We start from the raw sequence: 27,367 nt of genomic DNA, 5'->3' as shown, positions 1-27,367 counted from the left end.
CAACAAACATAGTAGCATTTTTTGTCAACATTTATCTTTTTTTTTAGAAGATTTATTTATAAGATTATCAAAAATCTTATACATTTTTGCCAGCATTTCTCAGGAGAATAACATTAATTTTATATCATGGATAGCGATAACAACAGTCTTCACAGTGAAAGCGAGTTTTACTACCCTGAGGAAGAAGAAATAAAATAAAACATTTCAGGAGAAAGCTAAAACCTGTAATTTGCTAACACCAAGCAAAAACTTGGCTGAATCCTGAATGACTCTGTGGCAGCGAGGGCGTGGCCAAGCATCAGTCTGTGAATGGAGGGCAGAGTCAGGGAAGGTAAGTGGTGGAATCATTGTACCTGACGGGAATTAACCTGTGTTTGTGTGTCTTCCCCAGTGACCGCGCCCTTTAAAAGGAGAGAGAGAGCCGAGAAAGGGAGCTCTCTCCCCACCCAGAACACTTGTGTGCGCGCGCACGCGCGCGTGTGGCTGGGAGAGTGTGAAAGACAAGCTGAAAAGCTAAAAAAAAAAAAAAAAAAAAGAGTTTTTGAGAACTCAGTTCTGGCCTGCCGTGCTTCTGTGCTCCACCCACCTGGTCAGATACTACAGTGGTGCCGAAACCAGGGACTGAACAAGGGACCTTTAGATCTTCAGTGTAATGCTCTCCCTACTGAGCTATTTCGGCCCAACAGAGCCAGCACCAGGCGCTGATTGCCCTCCGGAAGGAGCAGGAACAACGGTTCGAAGCCCTGCTGCTGGCGCAACAGGAAGATCGCCAGGCGTTCCGGCACCTGCTCGCATCGGCGGGGTCCACGATCACCACCGCTGCGGACCCTCCCCACCTCACCCTAACGAAGATGGGTCCGCATGACGACCCCAAAGCCTTCCTCGCTCTTTTTGAGCAGGCAGCAGAGGCGTGGGGGTTGGCCGGTGGAACAGCGCGCGGCGCACCTCCTCCCTCTGCTAATGGGCGAGGCGCAGCTGGCCACGCTACAGCTCCCCGCCGACAGCCAGCTGGTCTACATGGACCTCTGCAGGGCCGTCCTCCAACGCATGGGTCGCACCCCGGAACAGCAACGGCAGCGCTTCTGCGCGCTGCGCCTGGAGGAGGTCGGTCGGCCGTTTGCGTTTGGCCAGCAACTCCGGGACGCCTGCCAGCGGTGGCTGAGGGCCAACAACTGCGACGCCAAGGGAATCATCAGTCTGGTGGCGCTGGAACAATTCGTCGCCCGACTTCCAGAAGGAACAGCGGAGTGGGTCCAGTGCCATCACCCAGCGTCGCTGGATCAGGCCATCGAGCTGGCGGAGGACCATATGGCGGCCGTTCTGACGGCAGGACAGCGTGTCTCCCCTTCTCCCGTCTCTTCTCTCTCTCCCTCTGTTCCTTGTCCTCACCCCATTCCCCCACTGCGGAGGCAGGGGCCGGCTCCACCCCAGCCGGCCCGCCGCACCCGCGGTGCCCTACCATTTCCTACTTCCTTGTCTGTGTCTTCCCCCCCTCAGGTGAGTGATCTCCGGAACACCGGTGCAGGGAGAGAGCCTGGGCCGGTATGCTGACACTGCAGGGAACCGGGGCACCTCCAGCATCAGTGCTCAGCGATGGAGGTGGGCACGGTGGTCCGGATCCCCGACGCGCCAGGGACCGCCCTCGATCGGGCCGGAGCGTATCGCATACCGGCGAGTATCCAAGGGGATACGTATCAGGCTTTGGTGGACTCTGGCTGTAATCAGACCTCAATCCACCAAAGCATGGTACAAGACGAGGCATTGGGAAGAGCACAATTGGTGAAGGTGTTGTGTGTGCACGGGGATGTTCACAACTACCCTTTTGTGTCGGTCCACATTCTATTTCGAGGGGAAAAATTTAGAGTAAAGGCGGCGGTTAATCCTCGCCTTACCCACTCGATAATTTTGGGGACTGATTGGCCGGGATTTCAGGAATTAATGACGCATTTAGTGAAGAGTGGGGCCTGCCATAGTTCAGCGGGGGGAGGTCCCGGAGTGGCATTGGTGGGAGCAGCTGTCACAGAGCCATCTACGTCATCACCGCATCAGAGTGAGGAGAAGCAGGCTCCTCCTCCCTCTCTCGGGGATTCCCTTGCGGGTTTCCCGTTAGAGCATTTGTGAGACGAGACGCTGCGGCATGCGTTTGACCAAGTGAGAGTAATCGATGGTCAAACTCTCCAGCCAAACGCCACCCTGTCCTTCCCCTATTTTTCCATTATTAAGGATAGATTATACCGAGTGACACAGGACACTCAGACTAAGGAACAAATAACACAGCTTTTAATTCCAAAGTGCCGCCGGGAATTTATATTCCAGGCGGCTCACTTTAATCCTATGGTCGGACACTTGGGGTAAGATAAGACACTAGCCCAAATAATGGCCCAGTTCTACTGGCCAGGGATTCGTGGTGATGTCCGTAAGTGGTGTACGCCGTGCCACAAATGCCAGTTAGTAAATCCCACGGCCATTCCAAAAGCGCCTTTGCGCCCTCTGCCATTAATCGAGACCCCGTTTGAAAGAATTGGGATGGATCTCGTCGGGCCATTAGATCGGTCAACACAAGGATATCACTTTATTTTAGTTCTGGTGGACTATGCAACGCGATATCCGGAAGCAGTGCCTCTTCGCAATATCTCAGCACGTAGTATTGCAGAAGCACTCTTCCGCGTCATCTCCTGGGTCGGAATCCCCAAAGATATTGACTGATCAAGGCACTACGTTTATGTCACACACACTGCACGAACTGTATGGGTTACTGGGAATTAAGCCTATCAGCACCAGCGTTTATCACCCATAAATGGATGGCTTAGTTGAACGGTTTAATCGCACCCTCAAAAACATAATTAGAAAGTTTGTAAGTGAAGACGCATGCAACAGGGATAAATGGCTTGAGCCCCTGTTATTCGCAGTGCGAGAGGTCCCACAAGCCTCCACGGGGTTCTCCCCATTCGAATTATTATATGGGCGTAAGCCACGTGGCATTCTGGATGTGCTACGGGAAAATTGGGAGGAGGGACCTTCAACCAGTAAAAATGAAATTCAACATGTTATCGACCTGCGTGCCAAACTCCACACACTCACGCACCTAACCCAGGAGAATTTGTGGCAGACCCAAGAACATCAAGTCCGTCTGTACAACAAGGGCACGCGCCTTAGGGAATTCACACCGGGAGATAAAGTTCTCGTGTTGTTGCCCATGTCGAGCTCCAAATTGATCACCAGGTGGCAAGGACCCTTTGAGGTCACACGGCAAGTCAGGGACGTTGACTATGAGGTGAGGCGAATGGACAGGAGTGGGGCGTTACAGATTTACCACCTCAATCTACTAAAACTTTGGAACGAGGAGGTCCCCGTGGCATTGGTGTCAGTGGTTCCGGAGAAAGCGGAGCTGGGGCCAGAGGTTCAAAAAAGAAAATTGACATCGCCCACCACTCCGGTCCCCTGTGGAGACCACCTCTCCCCGACCCAGCTCACGGAGGTTGCCCAGTTGCAAACAGAATTTTCTGACGTGTTCTAGCCACTGCCCGGCCACACCCACGTCATAGAACACCACGTTGAGACACCCCCGGGGGTAGTAGGTAGCAGCCACCCTTATAGACTGCCTGAACACACAAAAAAAGGTGGTTCGGGAAGAACTCGAGGCCATGCTCAAAATGGGCATCGTCGAGGAGTCCCACAGCGACTGGAGCAGCCCGGTGGTCTTGGTTCCCAAGGCCGACGGGTCGGTCCGGTTCTGTGTGGACTATAGAAAAGTCAACACGGTGTCTAAATTTGACACGTACCCAATGCCTCGTATTGACGAGTTGCTCGATCAACTAGGCACGGCTAGTTTTTATTCAACACTGGATTTGACAAAGGGATATTGGCAGATCCCCTTGACTCCACTATCCCAAGAGAAAACGGCCTTTTCCACACCGTTTGGCTTACACCAGTTCGTCACACTTCCTTTTGGGCTGTTTGGGGCGCCCGCGACATTCCAGCGGCTTCTGGATAGGGTCCTCCGCCCCCACGCCACCTACGCAGCTGCCTACTTGGACGACATTATTATTTACAGTAATGACTGGCCGTGGCACTTGGAACACCTAAGGGCAGTCCTTAGGTCGCTGAGGCGAGCGGGTCTCACAGCCAACCCGAAGAAGTGTGCGACTGGGCGGGTGGAAGTACAGTATCTGGGTTTCCACTTGGGCAATGGGCAGGTGCGTCCCCAAATTAACCGGAAGCTGTCAGTGCATGAGGGCAGGTACAGCACAATCAAAAAGGAGTGCCTCGCCATCAATTGGGCGGTCCTCGCCCTCCGCTACTACCTGCTGGGGCGCCCTTTCACCCTCTGTTCGGACCACGCACACCTGCAGTGGCTCCACTGCATGAAGGATGCCAATGCGTGGATCACCCGTTGGTATCTGGCACTCCAGCCGTTTAAGTTCGAGGTGGTCCACAGGCCGGGGGCACAGATGGTCTTGGCGGACTTCCTCTCCCATGGGGGGGGGGGGGGGGGGGGGGGGGGGGGGAGTCAGCTACAGGCTGGACGGCTCCCCGGCCTGAGTCGGGCGGTAGGGGTATGTGGCAGCGGGGGTGTGGCCAAGCGTTGGCCTGTGAATGGAGGGCGGAGTAAGGGAAGTTAAGTGGTGGAATCATTGCACCTGATGGGAATTAACCGGTGTTTGTGTGTCTTCCCCAGTGACCACACCCTTTAAAAGGAGAGAGAGAGACGAGAAAGGGAGCTCTCTCCCCAACCAGAACACTTGTGTGTGTGCGTGTGGCTGGGAGAGTGTGAAAGACAAGCTGAAAAGCTAAAAATAAAAAGAGTTTTTGAGAACTCAGTTCTGGCCTGCTGTGCTTCTGTGCTCCACCCACCTGGTCAGATACTACAGACTCCTATTTGTAGAAACAGGGGACTACATAGGCGGCAAAATACAGTTTTTTTTCCTGCCATGGAAGTGCACTTGTATACTGAGGAGAAAGCAATTTGCACTACAACCGTGAATGAGGATTTAAAATAGCATTAATTTTACAGCATGGATAACGACAGTGTTCACAGAGAAAGTGAGTTTTACTACCCTGAGGAAGACAAAATAAAATAAAACATTTCAGGAGAAAGAGCCCTGTGATGACCTGGCGACTTGTCCAGGGTGTACCCCACCTTTCGCACGTAGCCAGCTGGGATAGGCTCCAGCTTGCCTGTGACCCTGTAGAACAGGATAAAGCGGCTAGAGATGATGAGATGAGATTTCAGGAAAAAGCTAAAAACCTCTAACTTGCTAATGCTGAGCAAAAACATGGCTGAATCCTGAATGACTCAATTTTGTATAAATAGGGGACTACATAGGCAGCAAAATGTAGTTTTTTTCCTGCCATGGAAGTGCACTTGTATACCAAGGAGGAAGCAATTTGCATTACAGCCGTGAATGAGGATTCAAAATGGCAGCTCGGCTCGGTTTTCCCTTTCGGGCGCTCTCGTTTTCTGTTAGAATTTGGTAAAGAAAAAATTATATATATTATTTACCAGCTTAAGGTCGGTCCGTGTGGTGAAATACCGTGACCTCGGCCTTGAATACTGACCTCGGCCCAGAGGGCCTCGCTCAGTACTTTCAAGACCTCGGTCACGGTATTTCACGATACGGACCTCCCAGCTGGTAAATATATACACACACACACTGTGTGTATATTATATATTCATATATATATATATATATATATATATATATATATATATATATATATATATATACATACACACACACACACACACACACACAATATTATATAAACACACACACACACACACACACAGTGTGTGTATATGTATTATACATATATATATATATATATATATATATATATATATATATATATACATACACACACACACACACATATATATATATATATATATATATATATATACACATATATATATGAGTGATTCCACGCTTATGGGTACTGAAATGGGGACATGAACTTATTTTTAAAAATTCACCTAAAACCATTTCTTTTTTTTACCATCAGGTCACAAAACATGTAATCTTTAATGAATGGTATGTTAAAAGATAACTTTAATTTTCTGAGATGTAATAAAAACATATTTATATGCCAAAGTCAGAACGTAACAGAAGTGTTGTGGACATATATATTCTCAATTTTAACAATGTAGAATTACTTTTTGAAACATAGGAAGGTGATGTTTTAGCAAATATAATTAATAAACATGTGTAGTAGAATAAACATACACATTCTTTCAATAAGATTAACATGGTATATAGCTAGATTGTAATTAATTTGTAACAGACGCGAGATGGACAATCGTAACAGAAGTAATGTAACAGACATCATTTTGGAACTCATAGGCTTGACTTTGGCATATAAATATGTTTTTATTACATCTCAGAAAATTAAAGTTATCTTTTAACATATCATTCATTAACGATTACATGTTTTGTGACCTGATGGTAAAAAAAGAAATGGTTTTAGGTGAATTTTTAAAAATAAGTTCATGTCCCCATTTCAGTACCCATAAGCGTGGAATCACTCATATATATATATATATATATATATATATATATATATATATATATTTATTTATTCACACACACACACGCTCATTTTGAATTTGATGCCAGCAACAGGTTTCAAAAAAGTTGGGATGGGGCACATTTAATACTGTGTTACATCACCTCTTCTTTTAACAACACTGTAAACGTTTGAGAACTGAGGAGACCAACTGCTGTAGTTTTTATTGTGAACTTTTGTCCCATTCTTGCCTGTTATAGGGTTTCAGCTGCTCAATAGTTCTGTATCCTTTGTCAAATTTTTCATTTCATAATGCGCCAAATGTTTTAAATGTGAGACAAGTCTGGACTGCAGGCAGGCCAGTTTAGCACCTGGACTCTTTTTCTATGGAGCCATGCAGTTGTAATACGGTTTGGCATTATCTTTCTAAAATAAGCAAGGCCTTCCCTGAAAAAGAGATCATCTAGATGGCAGCATGTTGCTCCAAAACCTGTATATATCATTCAGCATTAATGATGCCTTCCCAGATGTGCAAGCTACCCATGTCATGTACACTAATGCACCCTCATACCATCACAGATGCTGGCTTTTGAACTGTACACTGATAACAAGCCGGATGGTCCCTCTCCTCTTTAGCCTGGAGAATGCAGTATTCATGATTTCCAAAAAGAAATTAAAATTTCGATTCATCAGACCACAGGACAGTTTTCCATTTCAGCCTAGTCCATCGAAAATGAGCTTGGACCCAGAGAAGGCAGCGGTGTTTCTGGATATTGTTTATGTATAGCTCTTCTTTGCATGGTAGAATTTCAATTTGCATTTATGGGTGCAATAATTAACTGTTTTCACAGACAATGTTTTTCTGAAGTGTTCCTGAGCCCATACAGTGATTTCTACTCCAGATATGTGTCTGCTTTTAATGCAGTGTCTCCTGAGGGCCTGAAGCTCACAGGAATCTAATGTCAGTTTTCAGCCTTGTCTCTTGCATACAGAGATTTCTCCAGATTCTCTGAACCTATTAATGATATTATGTACGATAGATGATGTGATCCCCAAATTCTTTGCAATTTTACATTGAGGAACATTATTTTAAATTGTTACACTGTTTGCCCACACAGTCCTTCACAGAGCGATGAACCCCTCCCCATCTTTACTTCTGAGAGACTCCGCCTCTCTGGGATGCTCTTTTTTATACTCAATCATGTTACTGACCTGCTGCCAATTAACCTAATTAGTTGTGAGATGTTCCATCTGGTGGGGTTTTTTTTCTAGCATCATGCAACTTTTCCAGTTTTTCGTTACCCTGTTCCTGGTATTAAACTCAAAATGAGCATATATTCTTCAAAAAACAATGAAATTTATCAGTTTCAACATTTGATATGTTGTCTTTGTACTATTTTAACTCTTTACCCCTTAAAGCAGTTGCTACAGCCACCCTTGTATATGTATATACTGTTCACCCTTAGAACATATTTACAAGAAAAAAAGTCGTCAAATGTCGTCATTATGGTGCATACACGCCGGCGTCATGTGTCGTCATTATGGGATATACACGGGGTCATCATATGTCGTCATTAAGGGGTAAAGAGTTAAATATAGCATTTTTGTGATTTGCAAATCACTGTATTCGGTTTTTATTTACATTTTACTTATCATTATTAATATAAAGGAACAATAATTTTACTCCAGTACAGTTGTTGTTGTTATTCTACCCACCTCTGTTGATCACAATTAGAATCAAAAAGAGAATCCAACAAAAAACAAAACAAAACTGCAGCATCAAACCATATGAATGCTCCTGGATTATCTCCTACAGATGCAATTATGTTATTATGTTTATAAGCTGAGTACTCACTTTTTTGAATTGGCATAAGCAGATAAACCAAGGTCCACGTCCACCAGTATGGGTTTATTCTTCTGAATCTTGCCCTTCTGTCCTTTGTCTTTATTCTTATTTTTCTTCCCCTTTGGCTGCTCAGAGCTTTCTTTAGTATCTTCTGAAACCTCTTCCTCGTCCTCTGGACCAACATATGGATTCCTGTGAGATGAAAGTTTTATCTTTCATTGTCAGCTTAAACTTAATAGCAAGTGTGATAATAGTGAAATGAAAAAAGTCCATTTATGGCTTTAACACAGTTTTGTTTGTTTTTTTTGAGTCAATATTGACAATTTTCATTCTTTCAAATACTTGAACAATACTAAAAACAATTTATTCAACATGAAATTTGACACGCGTGATTCAGCATAGCGTAACATACTTCAATAGCATGGTGATGTGGTTGGTTTGTAGTTTCAGCTCTTTAATAGCACAAGCCACGGGATCTCCAGCTGCTTGAGCTTCTTTGACAATGAGGTTGATCTCAGCCCAGTCCACCTGATTAGCCAGAGCACTGCGCACCACCTGAATAGCTCGCTCTACAATGGGGAGATTGATTTCCAACAACTCGCCCTTCAAACGGTCCACTTCCTGCAAAACATTGATATTACATTTGTATTTCGTAAAGCATTGTATTATTTAATAAACTCCACTGGTGAACGGTAGAAAAAAAAATGCACAAAATGGAGTGTCTGCACACAGTTGCATTTATATGCAGCAGCAGCAGCGTAATCCAATTATCTTGTTACCATGGCACCTGTCAAGGGGTGGGATATATTAGGCAGCAAGTAAACAATCAATTCTCAAAGCTGATGTGTTGGAAGCAGGAAAAGTGGGCAAGTGTAAGGATCCGTGGCAAAGTGTGACGGCTAGACGATCCGGTGACAGCATCTCTGAAATGGCAGGTCTCGTCATACCAGGGTGTACCTGGTATGCAGTGGTTCGTACCTACCAAAAGTGGTCCAAGGAAGGACAACCGGGGAACCAGCAGTAGGCTCATGAGTGCCCAAGGTTTGTTGATGTGCACGGATCCCACAGAAGAACTACTGTAGCACAAACTGCTGAAAATGTTAATGCAATACAAAGGTGTCAGAACACATTGCATCACAGCTTGCTGCATGTAGGACTGCGTAGCTGAAGAATGATCAGAGTGCACATGCTGACTCCTGTCCAGCCCCAAAATCACCTATAGTGAGCACGTGAGCATCAGATCTGGACCATGGAACAATGGAAGAAGGTGGCCTGGTCTGATGAATCACTTTTACTTCAAGTGGATGACGGGGTGCGCGTGTGTCACTTCCCTGGGGAAGAAATGGCACCGGGATGCACTATGGGAAGAAGGCAAGCCGGTGGAGGAAGTTTGAGGCACTGGGCCATGTTCTTCTGGAAAACCTTAAAGGAGATACGCAGAACCTTTATTTTTAAGTACATTTCTGAGTAGACAGTATCTCCATCCTTGACTCTTGTATGCTGCATAAATAGGAATACAAATATATATATATTTTTGAGAGTTAAAATCGACCGTAAAGTTGGCATTCGAGCTGCCCCGCTGAGCCAGCCAGCCCTGAGTGTGTGACGTCACAGCGGGAACCTGTTTTAAGGCCGAGGCCTTTTACAGCTATAGACCAAAATCATATAAATAAAAATTTACGATGAAAGTAAGAAATCCCGTTACCGACTTGCTCAACTAAGACTGATTTGACTTCACTGATTGTGGGTTGACTCTCATTAAAACAGGATAGGTGTTATAACTTATGCAACATACATGTTCATGCATGCATTTTCACTGATAAACTGTAAAAGGCTAATTAAATAATCAGATGAACTGAGACATTCTGAAGCAAATTAAATAATCTTATACCGGTAACTTAAACACACAATACAAGTTACATGTTTTAATCTAAATGCAGGTAAACAACGAGTGTTGTTGTTTTGTATCCAAATGACAGTCGTGTCTTACCCGTCTTTGTTTTCACTTCTTGAAGGCCGAGCTTGTGGCCGATTGTTTTGAAACAATCTGACTTTCAGTTGTTCGTTCAGTTCTCCGTTCATTCACTTCTTCCACATAAGGGCGAAATATTGCTGCTGAGGCAAGCGTATCCAGCGGAGAAATCAGACGGCTGGTCCACTCATTCTCCATTTTCTCCATACCGAGTACTCCGCCATTACTGCTCGGCTTAGGCAATTACTAAAACCCGGGACGGGACGTCACCGGGTTTAGCAATAACCGCAGGGAGGTCACTGCCCAAGCAATAATATATCACTTCCCGTTCCATCCCAGGTTTTACCAACAACCCTCGGCTCACGCTCTGGGAGAACTGGGGCAACTGAACTTACTTTTCTTTAAAAAAAAAATAAAAAAATACTTTCCTTTTCTTGTAGTTTTCTTTTTCTTTAATTGTTGGTACTGCACCCTCTTTCAATACGGGCTTATAGCCAACGCTCCTCAACAGATCAGAGGTTTCGTACGAGTCCTCAGTAAAATGTGCAGAGCAGAGGAGAGACCGCTTCGTAGGCGCCCAATGTGCCCGTTAACTTCTCGCAAAACGCGTTTGCATTCTTTGCAGTTTGAACATTCTTGGACCATGAATGCAACGTAAATCCACCTTCTGTCATGTTGCTGCACCCGCCAGCAACACATCTACGTGGCATGGTGATAAATTAGCTCAAAATGGAGGATTGAAGTTGCAGTCAGCTCTGTGTTTTAGTATAGCGGAAATGGCGATGAGGCTGACAGCCTTCCTGCTGTGACGTCACAGATGTCAAGGTCATTCACTCAGACCGCGACCTATATGAATCATTTTAATCATAAAAATGACTATATTGGATTTATTGTTAATGCTTAAAACTATTCCTATGCATTCTTGAGGTCTCAAGGCATTTATAAACAAAAAGTGAGGCCACAGTTCTGCATATACGCTTCAAGTCCTGGTATTCATGTAGATGTTTCTTTGACAAGTACCACCTACCTAAACACTGTTGCAGACCAAGTACACCCCTTCGTGGCAACAGTATTCCTGAATGTCAGTGGCCCCTTTCAACAGGAAATAATGCTCCCTGCCACAATGCAAGAATTGTTCAGGAATGGTTTGAGGAACATGCCAAAGAGTTCAACATGTTAACTTGGCCTCCAAAATCCCCAGATCTCAAGCTGATCAAGCATCTGTGGGATGTGCTGGACAAACAAGTCCCATCCATGGAGACCCAAACTTGCAACTTACAGGACTTAAAGGACCTGCTGCTAACGTCTTGGTGTCAGACACCACAGCACACTTTCAGAGGTCTTGTGGAGTCCATCCCTCGATGAGTCAGAGCTGTTCTGGTGGCACAAGAGGGACCTACACAATATTAGGCAAGTGGTTTTAATGTTATGGCTGATCAGTGTATATCTACTCTATATCAAATGTCAATCACAGTATAGCCCTATACCTGTACATCATCAAAAGCCCTACTGCACAATCTAGACTCTTTTGAAATGTAAAGCCTCGGTCACAACCGGCCGTACGTGCTCCTACGGTCGGTCTACGTGCAAAAAACGCACGGAGGGCGTGCGTGAAACGCACGGAGGGCGCGCGTATGACGTGCTGATTTTCGAGCCGTAGACTGGCCGCAGAGGTTCTTTGTCATGTCAAACAAACTCTACAGGCGCTTACGTTTTTTTCAGGTTGCAAGACAAACTTACGGCCAACGTGCATCTTTCTCCAAGAACAAAAAAAACGCAGCGATTTGGGAAACGCCAAAAATCACAAGGCCAAAAAATCGTACGTCCGGTTGTGACCTAGGCTTAAGTTGATCTGAATAAGGGCATCTGCCAAATGACGAACATAACCGTAAAGCGCTAACTGTCCCCTTCCTCATTCATGAGCTCCATCCATGAGTGTTGCTCTGATTGACAGGACATAGAGCATGCAGCCAATTTCAGTTTCCTCGAGTCCTGGCTATGGCTGTGTAGCCTAGTGTCTTGTTACTGACCTGTCTTGAGGAAGAAGTATCCTGTGAGTAAGTAAAAGTCGATAACAAAACAATGATTCACTTTGAATACCCCACCTGGGCCTGATGTAGAGCCTCCAACCGTTGTTCGTGATCCTTTCTCACATTCTCGAGCTTTTTCAGGGCTTGCTTCTCCTGCTGAAGTGCTTTCATGTCAATCTTTTGACTCTCCATCTTGGAGAAAAACTCATCGATAGCCTGAGAGGAAAAAAGGTACGATGAAGAAAAAAAAAAAAGCTCATAGTAACATAATTAAAATCAAAATCAACCACAAACCTTATCAAAAGACTCAAACTCAAGGTATGAGCTCTTTGAGTGTTGGGAAAAGAAAAATGGGTGAAATTCTTCGTACCTATCAAAGCGAAGACAGGGCCATGATTCTTCAGAAAGCCTGTACTTTAAACTAAAGAATGAATATATCTATGATGTAATGATCTTACGTGAGCAACTCTTCATGTGGTTTGTCTGGAGTCATGCTTGGCTTTTTTTCAGTTTTCTGAATAATGTAACCCTTTGACGGAGGAAAAAAAACAACCACAAAACACTCTTATAAAATGTTAATAATTTCACATTCAAAGTCAAATCCAAATTAAATATTAATTCCAACCTTTCCGCTAAACTTTGCTGCTTTCTCCATATAGCTCTCTGCCATCTGCAAAGCCTCCAGAAGTTTTGGCCCAGCTGTAGGACAATACAATTTAACACCATTTTTAACTCCTTAAATGTCTATGAAGCAAGGTAAGTACTGTATAGACAGTAACTTGCTTTCATTTATGGATATCCTAAATTATTCTAGCTACATTCACTGGATATGAGCAATTGCGTGCTGCGATTAGCTACTCTACTACTAGGACATCAGCTCATATACTGTGAGTAGAGGAAAACAAAACAGCGGCTTTCTTATCAAGTATTTAAAAGAAACAGAAATAGCTAAAATAATATAGTCATTTCCACCCCCACCCCCCAAAATCTCCTGTTCCACACTCCGGCCCAGTCGGTGACGGTAATGCACCTTTAAGTTGGTTTGCCAACCACAAAAAAAAAAAACAAGCATGCTCTGAGAGCACAATATCCCCCGTTGGCAACTAGGCCAAAACTCTGGTAAAATGCGACTGAATTGAACGAAACTGCAATACGCGTATTACCGACATATAACAAAGAATCCTGTCAAGTTTCGTGAAATTCCTTCAAAAATTGTGAGAGGAGTTGATTTCAGAAGGTGAGCACCCTTCCTGGGACGGACGGACGGACATCGCCACGACATAATCCCCCTTCGGCCCTTTCAGCCAGCAGGGGAAAATAAAAATTGTGAGGGAAGTTGATTTCAGAAAGCAAGCACACCTTGATGAAATTGCCAAAGTACAAGTTTGTTAATAATCGAGGGCATAAATCTGTTAAAATCTGCCCAAATTAAACAAAATTTCAATGTGTGTATAACTGTCATATAACAAGGCCTTTTGCCAAGTTTGGTGAAATTCCTCCACAAATTGTGATAGGAGTTGATTTCAGAAGGAAAACACATTCATGAAATTGTCAAAGTATAATTTTGTTAATCAAGGGCTGTAACTCTGGTAAAATGTGACTGAATTGAACGAAATTGCAATATGCGTATTACCGACATATAACAAAGAATCCTGCCAAGTTTCGTGAAATTCCTCCAAAAATTGTGAGAGGAGTTGATTTCAGAAGGTGAGCACCCTTACTGGGACAGACAGATGGACAGAAATTGCCACGACATAATCCCCCTTCGGGCCTTTTGGCCAGTGGGGGATTAAAAAACCCTAAAGAACAACAACAAAATGGCGTAGCGTGTTGCTGAACCAACCGAGGATAAAATAAAAACTCTACTCGAGAACAAAACCCCAAAAATACAAAAAAAAAGCAACAAAAGATGGAATAAAATTATCTTTTTTATTTTTCAAGAATTATTATCGCATTTTTCACAAATTGCTAATGTAATTTCGCTGGTTTGTTTACATTCTAAGTGGAAATGATTGTCAAATGTTTTGTATAAACTTTTTATTGATCAAATTTGCAAATAATAAAAATGCCCCGTTTCTCAAAATCCAGTGAATATGGACAGAATAAAACAGTTATTCCACTCAATCTCGTCATACATGGCTTATCGCCAACTGGGCGCTAGGTACCTCATCAGCTATCAGCTCATGTACGACTCGATTCCGTGGAATACCTGTTAAATATTACAACAACAGTTCAACAAACCTTCCGTCATGTTAAACTGATGGTCCATTTTTAAAAATCCAGGAAAACCAACTTCTATAAGGCAGTGTTCAATCAGAGCGCCTCCATATGCTGTGGGAATAAAGTAAACGAAACCCTAAAAAAGTTAAAGCTCAGTGTTCAAAGAAACTATGTAGATAATATTGTGCACAACAGTAACACTTACGAAGGTGGGGATTTAGAATCCGTTTTATTTGCTCATCACGCTGGGCTTTGGATAAAATATCTTTAAGCCTGCAAAAAACAAATACAAAATAATAACATTACACAAAAGCTGAACCTGTGAATGTATGGTCTTCTGGGAAAACCCTTCAAATGTTGTTTTTGTTTTGGCCGAGTTCTGGAAAATAGCCATAAACGGCAAAAAAAGACCATAATGGAGGTATCCTACTAATTACACACTCCGACATATCTGTGTTAAGAAAACTTATCAACAGCAAAAAGCAACAAAGATGTGGAAGTCTTTTAGGCTCATTTCTAACCTTTACTTGATGAGGAAGGAGACAATTTAACAAACGCAGAAATAAATGCAGACAGTATGTCTAAAACCTTGCTAGCTTTTAGACATGCTGGATATCAGCTTCTGGGCCAAATCCTAACTAATGGCGACACATTCTTGCATATGTAAATCAACCATTTATCAGATCATCAAGAACTTCAAGGAGAGAGGTTCAATTGCTGTGAAGAAGGCTTCAGTGAGCCCAAGAAAGTCCAGCAAGTGCCAAGACCGTCTCCTAAAGAGGATTCAGCTCTGGGATCGGGTCACTGCCAGTGCACAGCTTGCTCAGGAACGGCAGCAGGCAGGTGTGAGTGCATCTGTACGCACAGTGAGACGAAGACTTTTGGAGGATGGCCTGGTGTCAAGAAAGGCAGCAAAGAAGCCACTTATCTCCAAGAAAAACATCAAGGACAGACTGACATTCTGCAGGAACTACAGGCATTGGACTGCAGAGGACTGGGGTAAAGGTATTTTCTCTGATGAAGCCCCCTTCAGACTGTTTGGGACATCTGGAAAAATGATTGTCCGGAGAAGAAAAGGTGAGCGCTACCATGAGTCCTGTGTCATGCCAACAGTAAAGCATCCTGAGATTATTTATGTGTAGGGTTGCTTCTCATCCAAGGGACTGGGCTCACTCACGATTTTGCCTAAGAACACCGCCATGAATAAAGAATGGTATCAAAACATCCTCCAAGAGCAACTTCTCCCAACGATCCAGGAGCAATTTGGTGATGAACAATGCTTTCTCCAGCATGATGGAGCACCATGTCACAAGGCAAAAGTGATAACTAAGTGGCTCAGGGAACAAAATATTGAAATTTTGGGTCCATGGCCAGGAGGTTCCCAGATCTTAATCCCATGGAGAACCTGTGGTCAATCCTCAAAAAGCGGGTGGGAAAACAAAAACCCAGAAATTGTGATAAACTCCAAGCACTGATTATGCAAGAATGGGTTGCCATCAGTCAGGATTTGGCCCAGAAGCTGATCTCCAGCATGCCAAGGCGAATTGCAGGAGTCTTGAAAAAGAAGTGTCAACACTGTAAATATTGACTCTTTGCATAAACTTGACGTATGTGTCAATAAACGCCTTTGAAACTTATGAAATGCTTACAACTGTACTTCAGTATACCACAGAAACATCTGACAAAAAGATCTAAAAACACTGAAGCAGCAAACTTTGTGAAAACCAAAATTTGTGTCAGCCTCAAAACTTTTGGCCACAACTGTAGCGTTAATGGGGTCCCCTCTCAATACACTCTGCACAGCACTTAACTTTCAATCATTTGCAATATAATGAAAACAGCTTAGCAACTGAGCAATCACTGAGCTTAGAGTGAAGCAGTCCCAGGGCTCAACATTAAGCACTGCCCGACTGCCCGGGGCAAGTGAAACACGCATTCAGGCAAGTGGGCTATGTCCCTGACATGGCCGACCAGGCAAGTTGGAATGAGCGTATATTACGAACTAGAACCACAAAAATGAGGCTTTCTGATCTTTTATTTCAATTCCTAAAAGCGTCCCTCACTACATATCCGCCATTATGTCTTGGCTGTTTTCTTAGTCTCGGTTTCATTTACTACTTTGCAAGTTATTTTATATACCCCCACTGTTGTAGTATGATACGCATACTGTTTATAGACCCCTTGTGCATGACGTCACGCATCACGTGATAATTACAGCTGGGGTCAGACAGACACCGTCTTTCATGCAAGCAAGGCTTAATCTGTCTTCAATATGGTTCATTTTTGTGCTGTTTTTGCTTGTTCAAACAGAGAAATAGATAAAAGGCATTACCATCTCCCTGCTATCAAGAAAAATGCAAACAAATAGAAGCAAATGCCTCAAGAACAACGAGGAAATGAGTGGTTAAAGAATACGAGGAGAGGAGCTCAGCCTGAAAACTCCAGAGAAATTCACAATTGTATTTAAAATGTATTTTACAAAAACAGAAAGTCGGAAGTGAGGATGGAAGAGTTTGCTTAAGAATCTCGTTTTATTTTTTTTTCTGCTTGCATTCGAGTTAAGGCCCGGTCCCACTGGCCGATGGACACAAAACGTATGCAAAAAGGACACAGTGGACGAGCAAAATTTCGGGGGTGGCTCTATCCGTTTTCATCCGCTCCAGAAATGGACAAAATTGGCGAAAATTTGCGAAAACAGAACGGAAAAGAACGGTCGTGGGTAGTATATAGCGGGGATGTTAAACGCATGTTCATAGGAAGCCTAGCGGATGAAAGCGGATGGAAGTGGATGACAGCTCCGAAGGGGTTACCGGTGATAACTGAGAAGCGGACGCATAGCAGAAAGAGCGGATGCATAGCGGATGAAGGGGATGCATCACGTACGCCTAACGGAAACAAAGGGGATGTTAAGCGGATGTATATCGGATGCAGACCGTTCACTGCGCTAGGTGTCCTTCTACATACTCTAGACATACTCCAGACATCCTAAATATACGAGATACATCCCAGATATAAACGCTTTGTCCGTTTTGAATACTTTATATACGAGATGCATACGCTTACATCCTTTCTATTTCCGTGCTACTAACGACGAATAGACGTTTCATGTACCTTATCTTTCCTCCCTCTTTCCGTTTTCAGCTGCAGCGGATGAGAGTTGCGAGGATGCCCAGAGGATGCAGAGAGGATACAGCAGACGTTTAACGGATGATAACGGACATAGAACGTTTGTTGCTCGTATATGTCGCGGATTTACATCGTACACGGCGGAAAGTTCATCCGTTCTAAAAGTTTTGTGCAGCTCAAAACTTTTTGCGCGGATGAAATCACAGTGGACGGATGCTCGATGGATAGAGCGTATGAAGCACGTATGCAATGAGTACACAACAGATGCATAGCGTTTTCCAATGGATGGCAAAGATTTTTTTACGTTTTACATCCTCTTTGCATCCGTAAGTGCAGTGGGACCGGGCCTTTAGCTCCTTCATGAAAGTGTTTGATTTTCTTAAAGGTGAAGCAGCTTCCTTATTCGACACAGAAAACCCAGACTGGTTTCAAACAACTCGGGCATAAAAAAAAAATCAACAAAGAGCGACATGCGCTATAAATCCTGAAAGAACAGATTAAGAGCAGAGAGAGCTGGAGCTTTGTTTCTGTTATCAGTATGTATCAGCATACAATGCTATGCATAATATTTATATACCGTAAATCCTCTAATATAGGCCGGGGCCTTTATTTCACTCAAGTGCATCTTGGTCCAGGCCATTATTGGAAGGAGGCCAGAATTAGAGGCAGGCCTCTATTTCTATTTGAGCAAAACAGACTACCAGTGGAATGAATAAAAACGAGATTTTGTGTCTATTTGAACCTATAAAATAGGTTCATTTATTAGCCTTCCATGAACACAGGCTGATATTTGAACAACATATGTGAACTACCGTAAATCCTCTAATATAGGCCGGGGACACACGACAATAAACAATAAACTCTTTATAGCCTCGATTAGAATCTAGTGAACTTGCTCAGCACTACCGCACGCACGACTCTGACACACACTGTAGCGCAACGTGGGGTACATAGACTCGCTGAAAAACTCCTCGGGTATTTTTCTGAGTTTACCGAAAATCAGAGTAGAAGGAGCCACCCAACCTCTGTCTGGTTTGAAGCGGTTCTGTAGGACATTGAGCTTTACAGAGTCCGGTGTACATTTTAAGGCCCGGTCACACAGCGCTTTACGGCTTTATCACGGCCAAAACCCGTCAAAAAGTGCTCTCCCGTGAAGCAGACGATGTTGTTCGTGTTGATGTCGAAGTTAAGACGTGTTACAGTTGATATACAGACGTGACAGGACGCAGGGGAAAATCGGAACGGCGTCGGACGCGGCAAAAAGTTTTGGACTGCTCAAAACTTTAGACCGCAGACAACCACGGCCGGCACACGTGGTAAAGACGTGCAACACACGTGAAAAACACGTGATAATCAGTGTCCCGGCCGTTATTAAAACTTGGGGAGACGTGGTAAGACGCGAAAGTTTGGCGGTCTATCACGGGCAGAGCACGGTCATCGGACGGGTGTTACGCGTTGGTATCACGGGATATAGCGTGTGTTTAGCGGCTTATCACTGAGAAATGGATTTTTCCGCGTACATAGCACTGTCTGAGCCCGTTAAACGACGTCTCAAGCAAGTTCTAAATTCGATTGATCACTGTCTAATCACTTCTGCATCACTTCTGATTTGCGGCATGTATAAATACCGTAGGGCGGCACGGTGGTGTAGTGGTTAGCGCTGTCGCCTCACAGCAAGAAGGTCCTGGGTTCGAGCCCCGTGGCCGGCGAGGGCCTTTCTGTGTGGAGTTTGCATGTTCTCCCCGTGTCCGCGTGGGTTTCCTCCGGGTGCTCCGGTTTCCCCCACAGTCCAAAGACATGCAGGTTAGGTTAACTGGTGACTCTAAATTGAGCGTAGGTGTGAATGTGAGTGTGAATGGTTGTCTGTGTGTATGTGTCAGCCCTGTGATGACCTGGCGACTTGTCCAGGGTGTACCCCGCCTTTCGCCCGTAGTCAGCTGGGATAGGCTCCAGCTTGCCTGCGACCCTGTAGAACAGGATAAAGCGGCTACAGATAATGAGATGAGATGGGATAAATACCGTAATTTTCTGAGACCTCGGCACTTGCAGTCTAGATGTCAAGGGGTGAACATGAACCCTCAACGCTGTGATGTCCTCATCTTAATGCTCCAGCACCAACAGAACCAACTGATACAGGCTCAACATATCCTTGCTGAGAGAAGAAGGAGGAGGAGGAGGGTGGTACGGAACATCTGGGTGCGTGGCTGGACTTGGTTAGCTGTGCTTAGGCAGTGCTGCAGCAGTGAAACAGCCGCCGACGGCCATACCCCGTACAAAGCACGGCAAAGCCAAAATTGACCAAAAATTAGCACTTACGACCACGTCCACCAGATTTTTGTATCTTTTTGTACGTGATATAGACGCGGAGTGCTGTGTGACCGCCCCTTTAAGGCATCTGGTTGAAGTTTCCCTATGTGTGATAAATGTGATGTCAGTGATAGCGGGCTGACTCGTGGCTCATTAGTAAAGCTATCTGATGGCTCATTTGTCAGCAAGGTGGAGCAACCATCTACTTCTGATCGTAAGGGACATGGGGAGATGTAGGTGTTCTTATATGAAATTCACTGGATGTATGGCTAGTTTCAAACTCAGAGGTAGATGAAGGCAATTCCCTCAAAGGAACTGAGCTCGCATCCAGCTGCAGCGTACTGCTGCTCGGTTGCGGAGGAGTGGAAGCTGCCGGTGCCGTGTTACTAGCTGATACTGGAGAGGACTGGCAAGCACATGACACCCCTGGATCACTGCTTTTGGACTTTTTCGTAAAAGTCTGAAACAAGCTCGTTTGTTTCAGGGTTCGTTTACTCATTTTTGACTCGCTTCTCAATAAATTCTCGCACAAGCTCTGACTACTGACGATTGTCTGTCTCCGTTTCTCAAAACTGGAGAGAATCTCAGTGGTGCAAGAAAAGTATATCTGCATTGACCAATGAGCTTTCTTGGTCACGCACACCCCGCCCACTCCTGAAGCACACAAATGCGCCGGCACACACACGTCTCTCTCTCTCTCTCTCTCTCTCTCTTTCTCAAATTATGTTGCATTGCCAAAGCATTCAGGTAACAATTATAATTAAAAAAAATATCTCTCTCCCCAAGGTACGCCTAGTGCGTACGGCCATACGCCTGGCGGCGCCACTGATCACAATTGTCTTTCAGATCGGAGCGAGGCCACTATGATCTCAGAAACATCGTTGGTTATAGCCCCGGCCTGTATTAGAGTCCGGCCATTATTTACCTCCTCCGACAGCGAGACCGGCCAATATTAGAGTCCCGGCCAGTAATGGAATACAGGCCAGTATTAGAGGATTTACTGTATATCTTTTTTTTGTTATATCACCCACCTCTAGGTTTATTTATTAAAAAAAAAAAACCCCGCGCTGCTTCATGACAGACCAGCTGCACTGATTCAGTTACAGGTTGCCAGGTCTGTATAAAACACCCACAACCTACAAACAATAATTTTAAACTCAAACATTATCCTGTCTGTCATGACGCAGTGCGGGGTTTTTTTTTTTAAACCTAGAAGTGGATGATATAACAAAAAAACAAAAAAACGATATATAAATATTCTCAAACACAGTACTGTTCAAAAAGTCTTGGCACCCTATTTTCTTCATACAAACTGTTATAGATTTCTATTTTATGATTTCTACATTATCGAGTAATGAACCTACAGTCTGAGAGAGTTCTACACAAACACACTGAACTTTACAACAGCTGCATGTATGTGAAATGAAAATAAATCAACTAAGGCAGGGAAAAACTATTTTGGATAAAACTGTTATTGTCCGTTACAAGTAAAAAGTAACCAATCACCAAACTTAATAATAAACTTAATCAATAACAAAACTTCAGCACAATGTGTGATCTTCATTTTATGTTGCAATTCACAACTATTCTATGGTTTTCCTAAAAAAAAAAAAAAGTAGTACTCGCAAAATAGGGGGCAAGTGATAATATTGGGGGGAGCAAGTGGAAATTAACCCCCCCCCCCTTGCCCCCCAGGGCAAGTGGGTTTAACTCTTTACCCCTTAAAGCAGTTGCTACAGCCACCCTTGTATATGCATATACTGTTCACCCTGAGAACATATTTACAAGAAAAAAATCTAAAGACAAGGTTTTAGACAAGGCATCATATGTCATCATTATGGGATATACACGGGGTCATCATATGTCGTCATTACGGGATATACACGGGGTCATCATATGTCGTCATTAAGGGGTAAAGAGTTAAAAGTTAAAGGAGCAGTCCACCGTATTTCCATAATGAAATATGCTCTTATCTGAATTGTGACGAGCTGCTCCGTACCTATCCGAGCTTTGCGCGACCTCCCAGTCAGTCAGACACAGTCAGACGCGCTGTCACTCCTGTTAGCAATGTAGCTAGGCTCAGCATGGCCAACGGTATTTTTTGGGGCTGTAGTTAGATGCGACCAAACTCTTCCGCGTTTTTCCTGTTTACATAGGTTTATATGACCAGTGATATGAAACAAGTTCAGTTACACAAATTGAAACGTAGCGATTTTCTATGCTATGGAAAGTCCGCACTATAATGACAGGCGTACTAACACCTTCTGCGCGCTTCGGCAGCGCATTGATACGGAGCTCAGATATCAATGCGCTGCCGAAGCGCGCAGAAGGTGTTAGTACGCCTGTCATTATAGTGCGGACTTTCCATAGCATAGAAAATCGCTACGTTTCAATTTGTGTAACTGAACTTGTTTCATATCACTGGTCATATAAACCTATGTAAACAGGAAAAACGCGGAAGAGTTTGGTCGCATCTAACTACAGCCCCCAAAAATACCATTGGCCATACTGAGCCTAGCTACATTGCTAACAGGAGTGACAGCGCGTCTGACTGCGTCTGACTGACTGGGAGGTCGCGCAAAGCTCGGACAGGTACGGAGCAGCTCGTCTCAATTCAGATAAGAGCATATTTCATTATGGAAATACGGTGGACTGTTCCTTTAATGTCGAGCCCCGAGTCCAGCAGAAACTCCGATTCCATTTCTGACACAATGGTGCAATTATTTGTCATCTCAAAATCTTGCCAGCTGTGTTTAGTTAAGAGGGAATGAGTTCTCTCACCTCTCCAGGCTGATAAGGGGTTCAGGAGGCCTGGCATTCTCGATGGGATATCTTTCTCTCACTGCAATTTTCACATCCTCTGCCTCAGCGGTACGAAAGCGCAACAGGTTCAGGATGGTGTACTCATGATCTGTCAGGACTATGTTCCCCTGAAAATGCAAACCACAGAAAATTAAATAAAACCTTTTTATGTAAACACACAGCTTGATTAGACAGATAGAATAGATCGTACCCTCCAGATTAATATCACCCTTCTTGAAAAAGTTTTTATTAATGTGTGCGCGCCAAGGCTATTAACACTCCTAAGGAATATTTTAAATACATTTAAATAAAGTGTCATGAAACAGTAATTTTTTTTCATTTGCTCTCAGTGTCCAGCAGCTCTCTTGCCTTGAACCATGACCTGTTTCCCTGGCAAAATCAAAGCGTTCAATGCCACCTATATAACAAGCTGTTTGGAATCATTGCAATAAAAATAATTTCCTGAGAGGATCTCACAAAACACAGCATCTAAACTTTAAGAAACTTCATCAGAACTGTATGCGGCAAAATGTTGTAATCAGTTGAAATCAAAATTAAACTTGTTTTGCTGATCATGCACACCACCATGATGTCTGGTGACAAAAGGGGGACTGCATTCAAGGAAAAGCTCCCGATACCCCACCTTTAAATATCAGGGTGTGGTACTGAGGCTTTGGGGCTGTTGTATGGCTGGTGGTTCAGGAACTCTTGTAAAGAGTGATGTGATCAGAAATTCTACTAAATACCAGGATATTTTAGTCCAAAGCCTGGTTGCCTCTGCCAGGGGGTTAAGATTTAGCAACAGAGCTTTCCAAAAGATAATGAGACACATTTCAACAAAGAAATAGTTAAAGAAAAAACATTGGTGATTTGCAATGACCAGCCCAGCCTCGGCATTTGAGCTCGAATGAAAATCTGTTGTCGGATTTCAAGAGGAAAGTCTACATGCACAGACCAAGAATATAAAGGAACTTATAATGTTCTGCATGGAGGCGCGAAATGAGATCCTTCTACAAGTGTCTCGACTTTGTTAGATATTACAGGAATGCTGCCAGGGTGGTCATGGCAAAATACTAACAGTAAAGGTGTTGATACTTTTGAAGTCAGTGTTTTGTCGAAAAAAATTTATACTGCTTTAAAAAAGAAAACGCTTAGGAGGAATTCCTGGCTAGATTAATATAGATGTTGAATTTTGAATCTAATTGATCTATTTATACAATATTGAATAACATTATCACTACAGGGGTGGCACGGTGGTGTAGTGGTTAGCGCTGTCACCTCACAGCAAGAAGGTTCTGGGTTCGAGCCCCGTGGCCAGCGAGGGCCTTTCTGTGTGGAGCTTGCATGTTCTCCCCGTGTCCGCGTGGGTTTCCTCCAGGTGCTCCGGTTTCCCCCACAGTCCAAAGACATGCAGGTTAGGTTAACTGGTGACTCTAAATTGACTGTAGGTGTGAATGTGAGTGTGAATGGTTGTCTGTGTCTATGTGTCAGCCCTGTGATGATCTGGCGACTTGTCCAGGGTGTACCCCGCCTTTCGCCCATAGTCAGCTGGGATAGGCTCCAGCTTGCCTGCGACCCTGTAGAACAGGATAAAGCGGCTACAGATAATGAGATGATACATGAGACTTTGAAGAGGTACTCACCCATAATATTCATTCCGTCTTCAACATTTTGCCTATTTAACACTTATTCCTATTGGGTTGCGACTGATAAAACAATTATTCACCGAAGGCGAAGTGAATATCGGTGAATAATAACTGAGATGAAGCCGAGGTTATTGTTCACCGATATTCACTTTGCCTGAGGTGCATAATTGTTTCAGTATAAATACACAGGTGATTTTTTTTTAAATCATATAAAAAAATAATTTGTTTCAAACTTCAAAAGCAGCATGCAAATGTAATAAAGGCAGGGCGTAGACTTGTGTCACTTATCTACACCGAGTCACATAAAATACTTTGTTTTGAAAGAGATCAAATAAATCACAGTTGCACCTTACCTTTAAATAGTTTTAGACCAAACTTCGTAGCATCTTTAATACGTTTAGGAACAGCATTTTCTTTCATCATTTCTAATTCTTACGGTGACAAAGCGATTGGCCGCCATTTTGCCGAGTCGCTCGAGGTGATTATCGAGAAATAGTCCAGATTTCTCGACCAACCAGCGCACACGATTTTCGATAATCACCTGCGTACTTATACTAATACTCTATTTGTTTACTGTACTGTGGTTAGCTGGAAGAAAAAAAAACATTTTTCTCCTTACAAGATCAATAAATTATCCATCTATACCAAGATAACTTTTACAGTTCAGTAAAGTTAAGCAACACGTTATTTTACATTAAAGCAGCGGACCTTTAGAGCAACTTCACTCAGGGGTTCAATACTTCCGATAAGTCGGTCAATTATATCAGGAATGTCAGAGTTAAGGAAGACTTTAAATACTCATACATACTTAAATATGTGTCAGTTAAAAAACTTAAAAAAATAAAAAAAAAGGCACTGGGAACCAATATCAACTGATGCTCAAAGTTTCAGTATTGATATCAGTAAAAGAAAAAGTGTCATCATGCCATCTGTGGAAGTCATGTCAAAATTCTCTTACCCTGTCATACAACTCAACTATGAGGTGGTACGCAGCCTCGTCAGAGCCAAACTGAAAGTCCACAATCCTGTCCACACCTAGCTGTTTTATATATACCAGTCTCCTGGACTTCAGGTGTTTTCTGCACTTAAGCAACATTGTGAAGAAAATAAACATTCAGCAAACATAACACATGAAATTACTAACTGAAGTGAGTCAAAGAGACTCAAACAGACCAGGATGCAACATACTTTCATAGCGAAACCAGACGGCATGATATTTTTGGGCCACTCAAAGTCTGTGGAGTGAATCCGTATGCCAGATTCGATCAACAAGACGGCTTTGCTCTCCGGCCTGGGGAGGAAAAAAAAGAATTATATATCATCATATCAAGGAAAACAAAATGCCACAATAATCTCTGCAGTTGGGTGGCACGGTGGTGTAGTGGTTAGCGCTGTCGCCTCACAGCAAGAAGGTCCGGGTTCGAGCCCCGTGGCCGGCGAGGGCCTTTCTGTGCGGAGTTTGCATGTTCTCCCCGTGTCCGCGTGGGTTTCCTCCGGGTGCTCCGGTTTCCCCCACAGTCCAAAGACATGCAGGTTAGGTTAACTGGTGACTCTAAATTGACCGTAGGTGTGAATGTGAGTGTGAATGGTTGTCTGTGTCTATGTGTCAGCCCTGTGATGACCTGGCGACTTGTCCAGGGTGTACCCCGCCTTTCACCCGTAGTCAGCTGGGATAGGCTCCAGCTTGCCTGCGACCCTGTAGAACAGGATAAAGCGGCTACAGATAATGAGATGAGATGAGAATCTCTGCAGTTCTCAGTCGTGTTCATATTCCTGTGGACACGCGTTACATGGTTAATCTCTAACACAGCTGTAAACGTACATTATAACGTGCACTTAATTCATACACATTTCGTTAGGTTGAGTCATGAAACAATATAGTCATGAGAAGTGTTTTAACATTGTTGTCCCTTACTTCTGTAGGCGAATGAGGTAGGTCTTGTTGTCAATGTCGTAGACATTATACACTCGCATCCCCACATAGCTGCAGTAACATGAAAGAGACAGTTTAGCAAAAAGCAAGAAAAATAGTGACCAAGGGTGTTTATTAGCCCTAATATCACCCTGTACAAGGTGTAGAAACCACTATGACAGACCTGATTAGAGAACCACATGATCAATTTGGTATTCCTGTGTGACACATACATACATACATACATACATACTCTCTGCTAGGACTCTTCTTAATTTACACAAGATGAAACGAAACCTAATACAGCTTTTCTTTTTTACTGCTACTTCTACAGGTTACTAATCTGCAGAGTTTTAGAGGGATCATTTGATTTTCGATGTGGAAGTAACCAACCATGCCCTATTGGTTCACTTAGCAGTACCCGTGCTAGCACCTAGCTAGCTGAATATTGGGTGTATTTTACTCCTTACTTGGCATTGAGCTCGGCAATCACTGCTCTAATGTCCACTGTACTGAATCTGCCTTTCATCGTGTCATCGAAGTGCACAACAAATTACAACTTTCACTACACTCAGCACCACAACATAGCATAGCATCAACCAGGACTGCGCATGCGCAATATTCTACGGAAGCCTGAATGTTTTCCCAGCGCATGTGTTCGGAGGGGGGGAAAAAAGCGAAGTCTGTTGGAGATGTCTGGAGAAGGTGATCATTCATAAATACTGAGAGAAAGAGAGAGCCATATTAAAACCGGACAATTAATATCCCGTGTATGAAAGAGGACATAGCTTATTCTCGGCTGTTATTTTTATTGCTTAGGTTTCAGGTATTTTATTCGAATTTTAACTTAAACATATGAACAGATGAAAAATGTAGGAAAGCAGGAAAGTTAATTATTGGTCAGGGGAAATAAAAACCTAAAATGTTTATCACAATAGCAATGCTGTTAAACGTCAAGTGTTGGGACTGAAACCGGAATTAATTACAATACAAGTGATA

General features: G+C 43.7%; 1 protein-coding gene across 2 annotated transcripts in view; it reads right to left on the bottom strand.

The window, feature by feature from the left end:
- Positions 1-26,982, bottom strand: part of LOC132894272 (ribosome quality control complex subunit NEMF-like) — a 63,605-nt gene extending 36,623 nt beyond the window's left edge. Inside the window, exons 1-13 of one of the 2 annotated variants that reach the window (XM_060933888.1) lie at positions 26,839-26,982; positions 26,372-26,440; positions 25,645-25,747; positions 25,415-25,540; positions 22,790-22,938; positions 14,781-14,848; positions 14,597-14,686; positions 12,981-13,054; positions 12,814-12,884; positions 12,650-12,725; positions 12,431-12,571; positions 8,766-8,974; positions 8,363-8,545 (exon numbers count right to left, since the gene is read on the bottom strand). In XM_060933888.1, the coding sequence (XP_060789871.1) occupies positions 8,363-8,545; positions 8,766-8,974; positions 12,431-12,571; positions 12,650-12,725; positions 12,814-12,884; positions 12,981-13,054; positions 14,597-14,686; positions 14,781-14,848; positions 22,790-22,938; positions 25,415-25,540; positions 25,645-25,747; positions 26,372-26,440; positions 26,839-26,897 (1,418 nt within the window). In that variant the 5' untranslated portion in view covers positions 26,898-26,982. Of the gene's footprint in view, positions 1-8,362; positions 8,546-8,765; positions 8,975-12,430; positions 12,572-12,649; positions 12,726-12,813; positions 12,885-12,980; positions 13,055-14,596; positions 14,687-14,780; positions 14,849-22,789; positions 22,939-25,414; positions 25,541-25,644; positions 25,748-26,371; positions 26,441-26,552; positions 26,798-26,838 lie in introns of those variants that run through there. The other variant, XM_060933889.1, reaches the window with a different exon arrangement.
- Between the last annotated feature and the right edge of the window lie 385 nt (positions 26,983-27,367).

Source organism: Neoarius graeffei, chromosome 11 (genome assembly GCF_027579695.1).
Source record: "Neoarius graeffei isolate fNeoGra1 chromosome 11, fNeoGra1.pri, whole genome shotgun sequence".
Lineage (NCBI taxonomy): Eukaryota > Metazoa > Chordata > Actinopteri > Siluriformes > Ariidae > Neoarius > Neoarius graeffei.
This window is presented reverse-complemented; position numbering and strand designations above follow the sequence as displayed.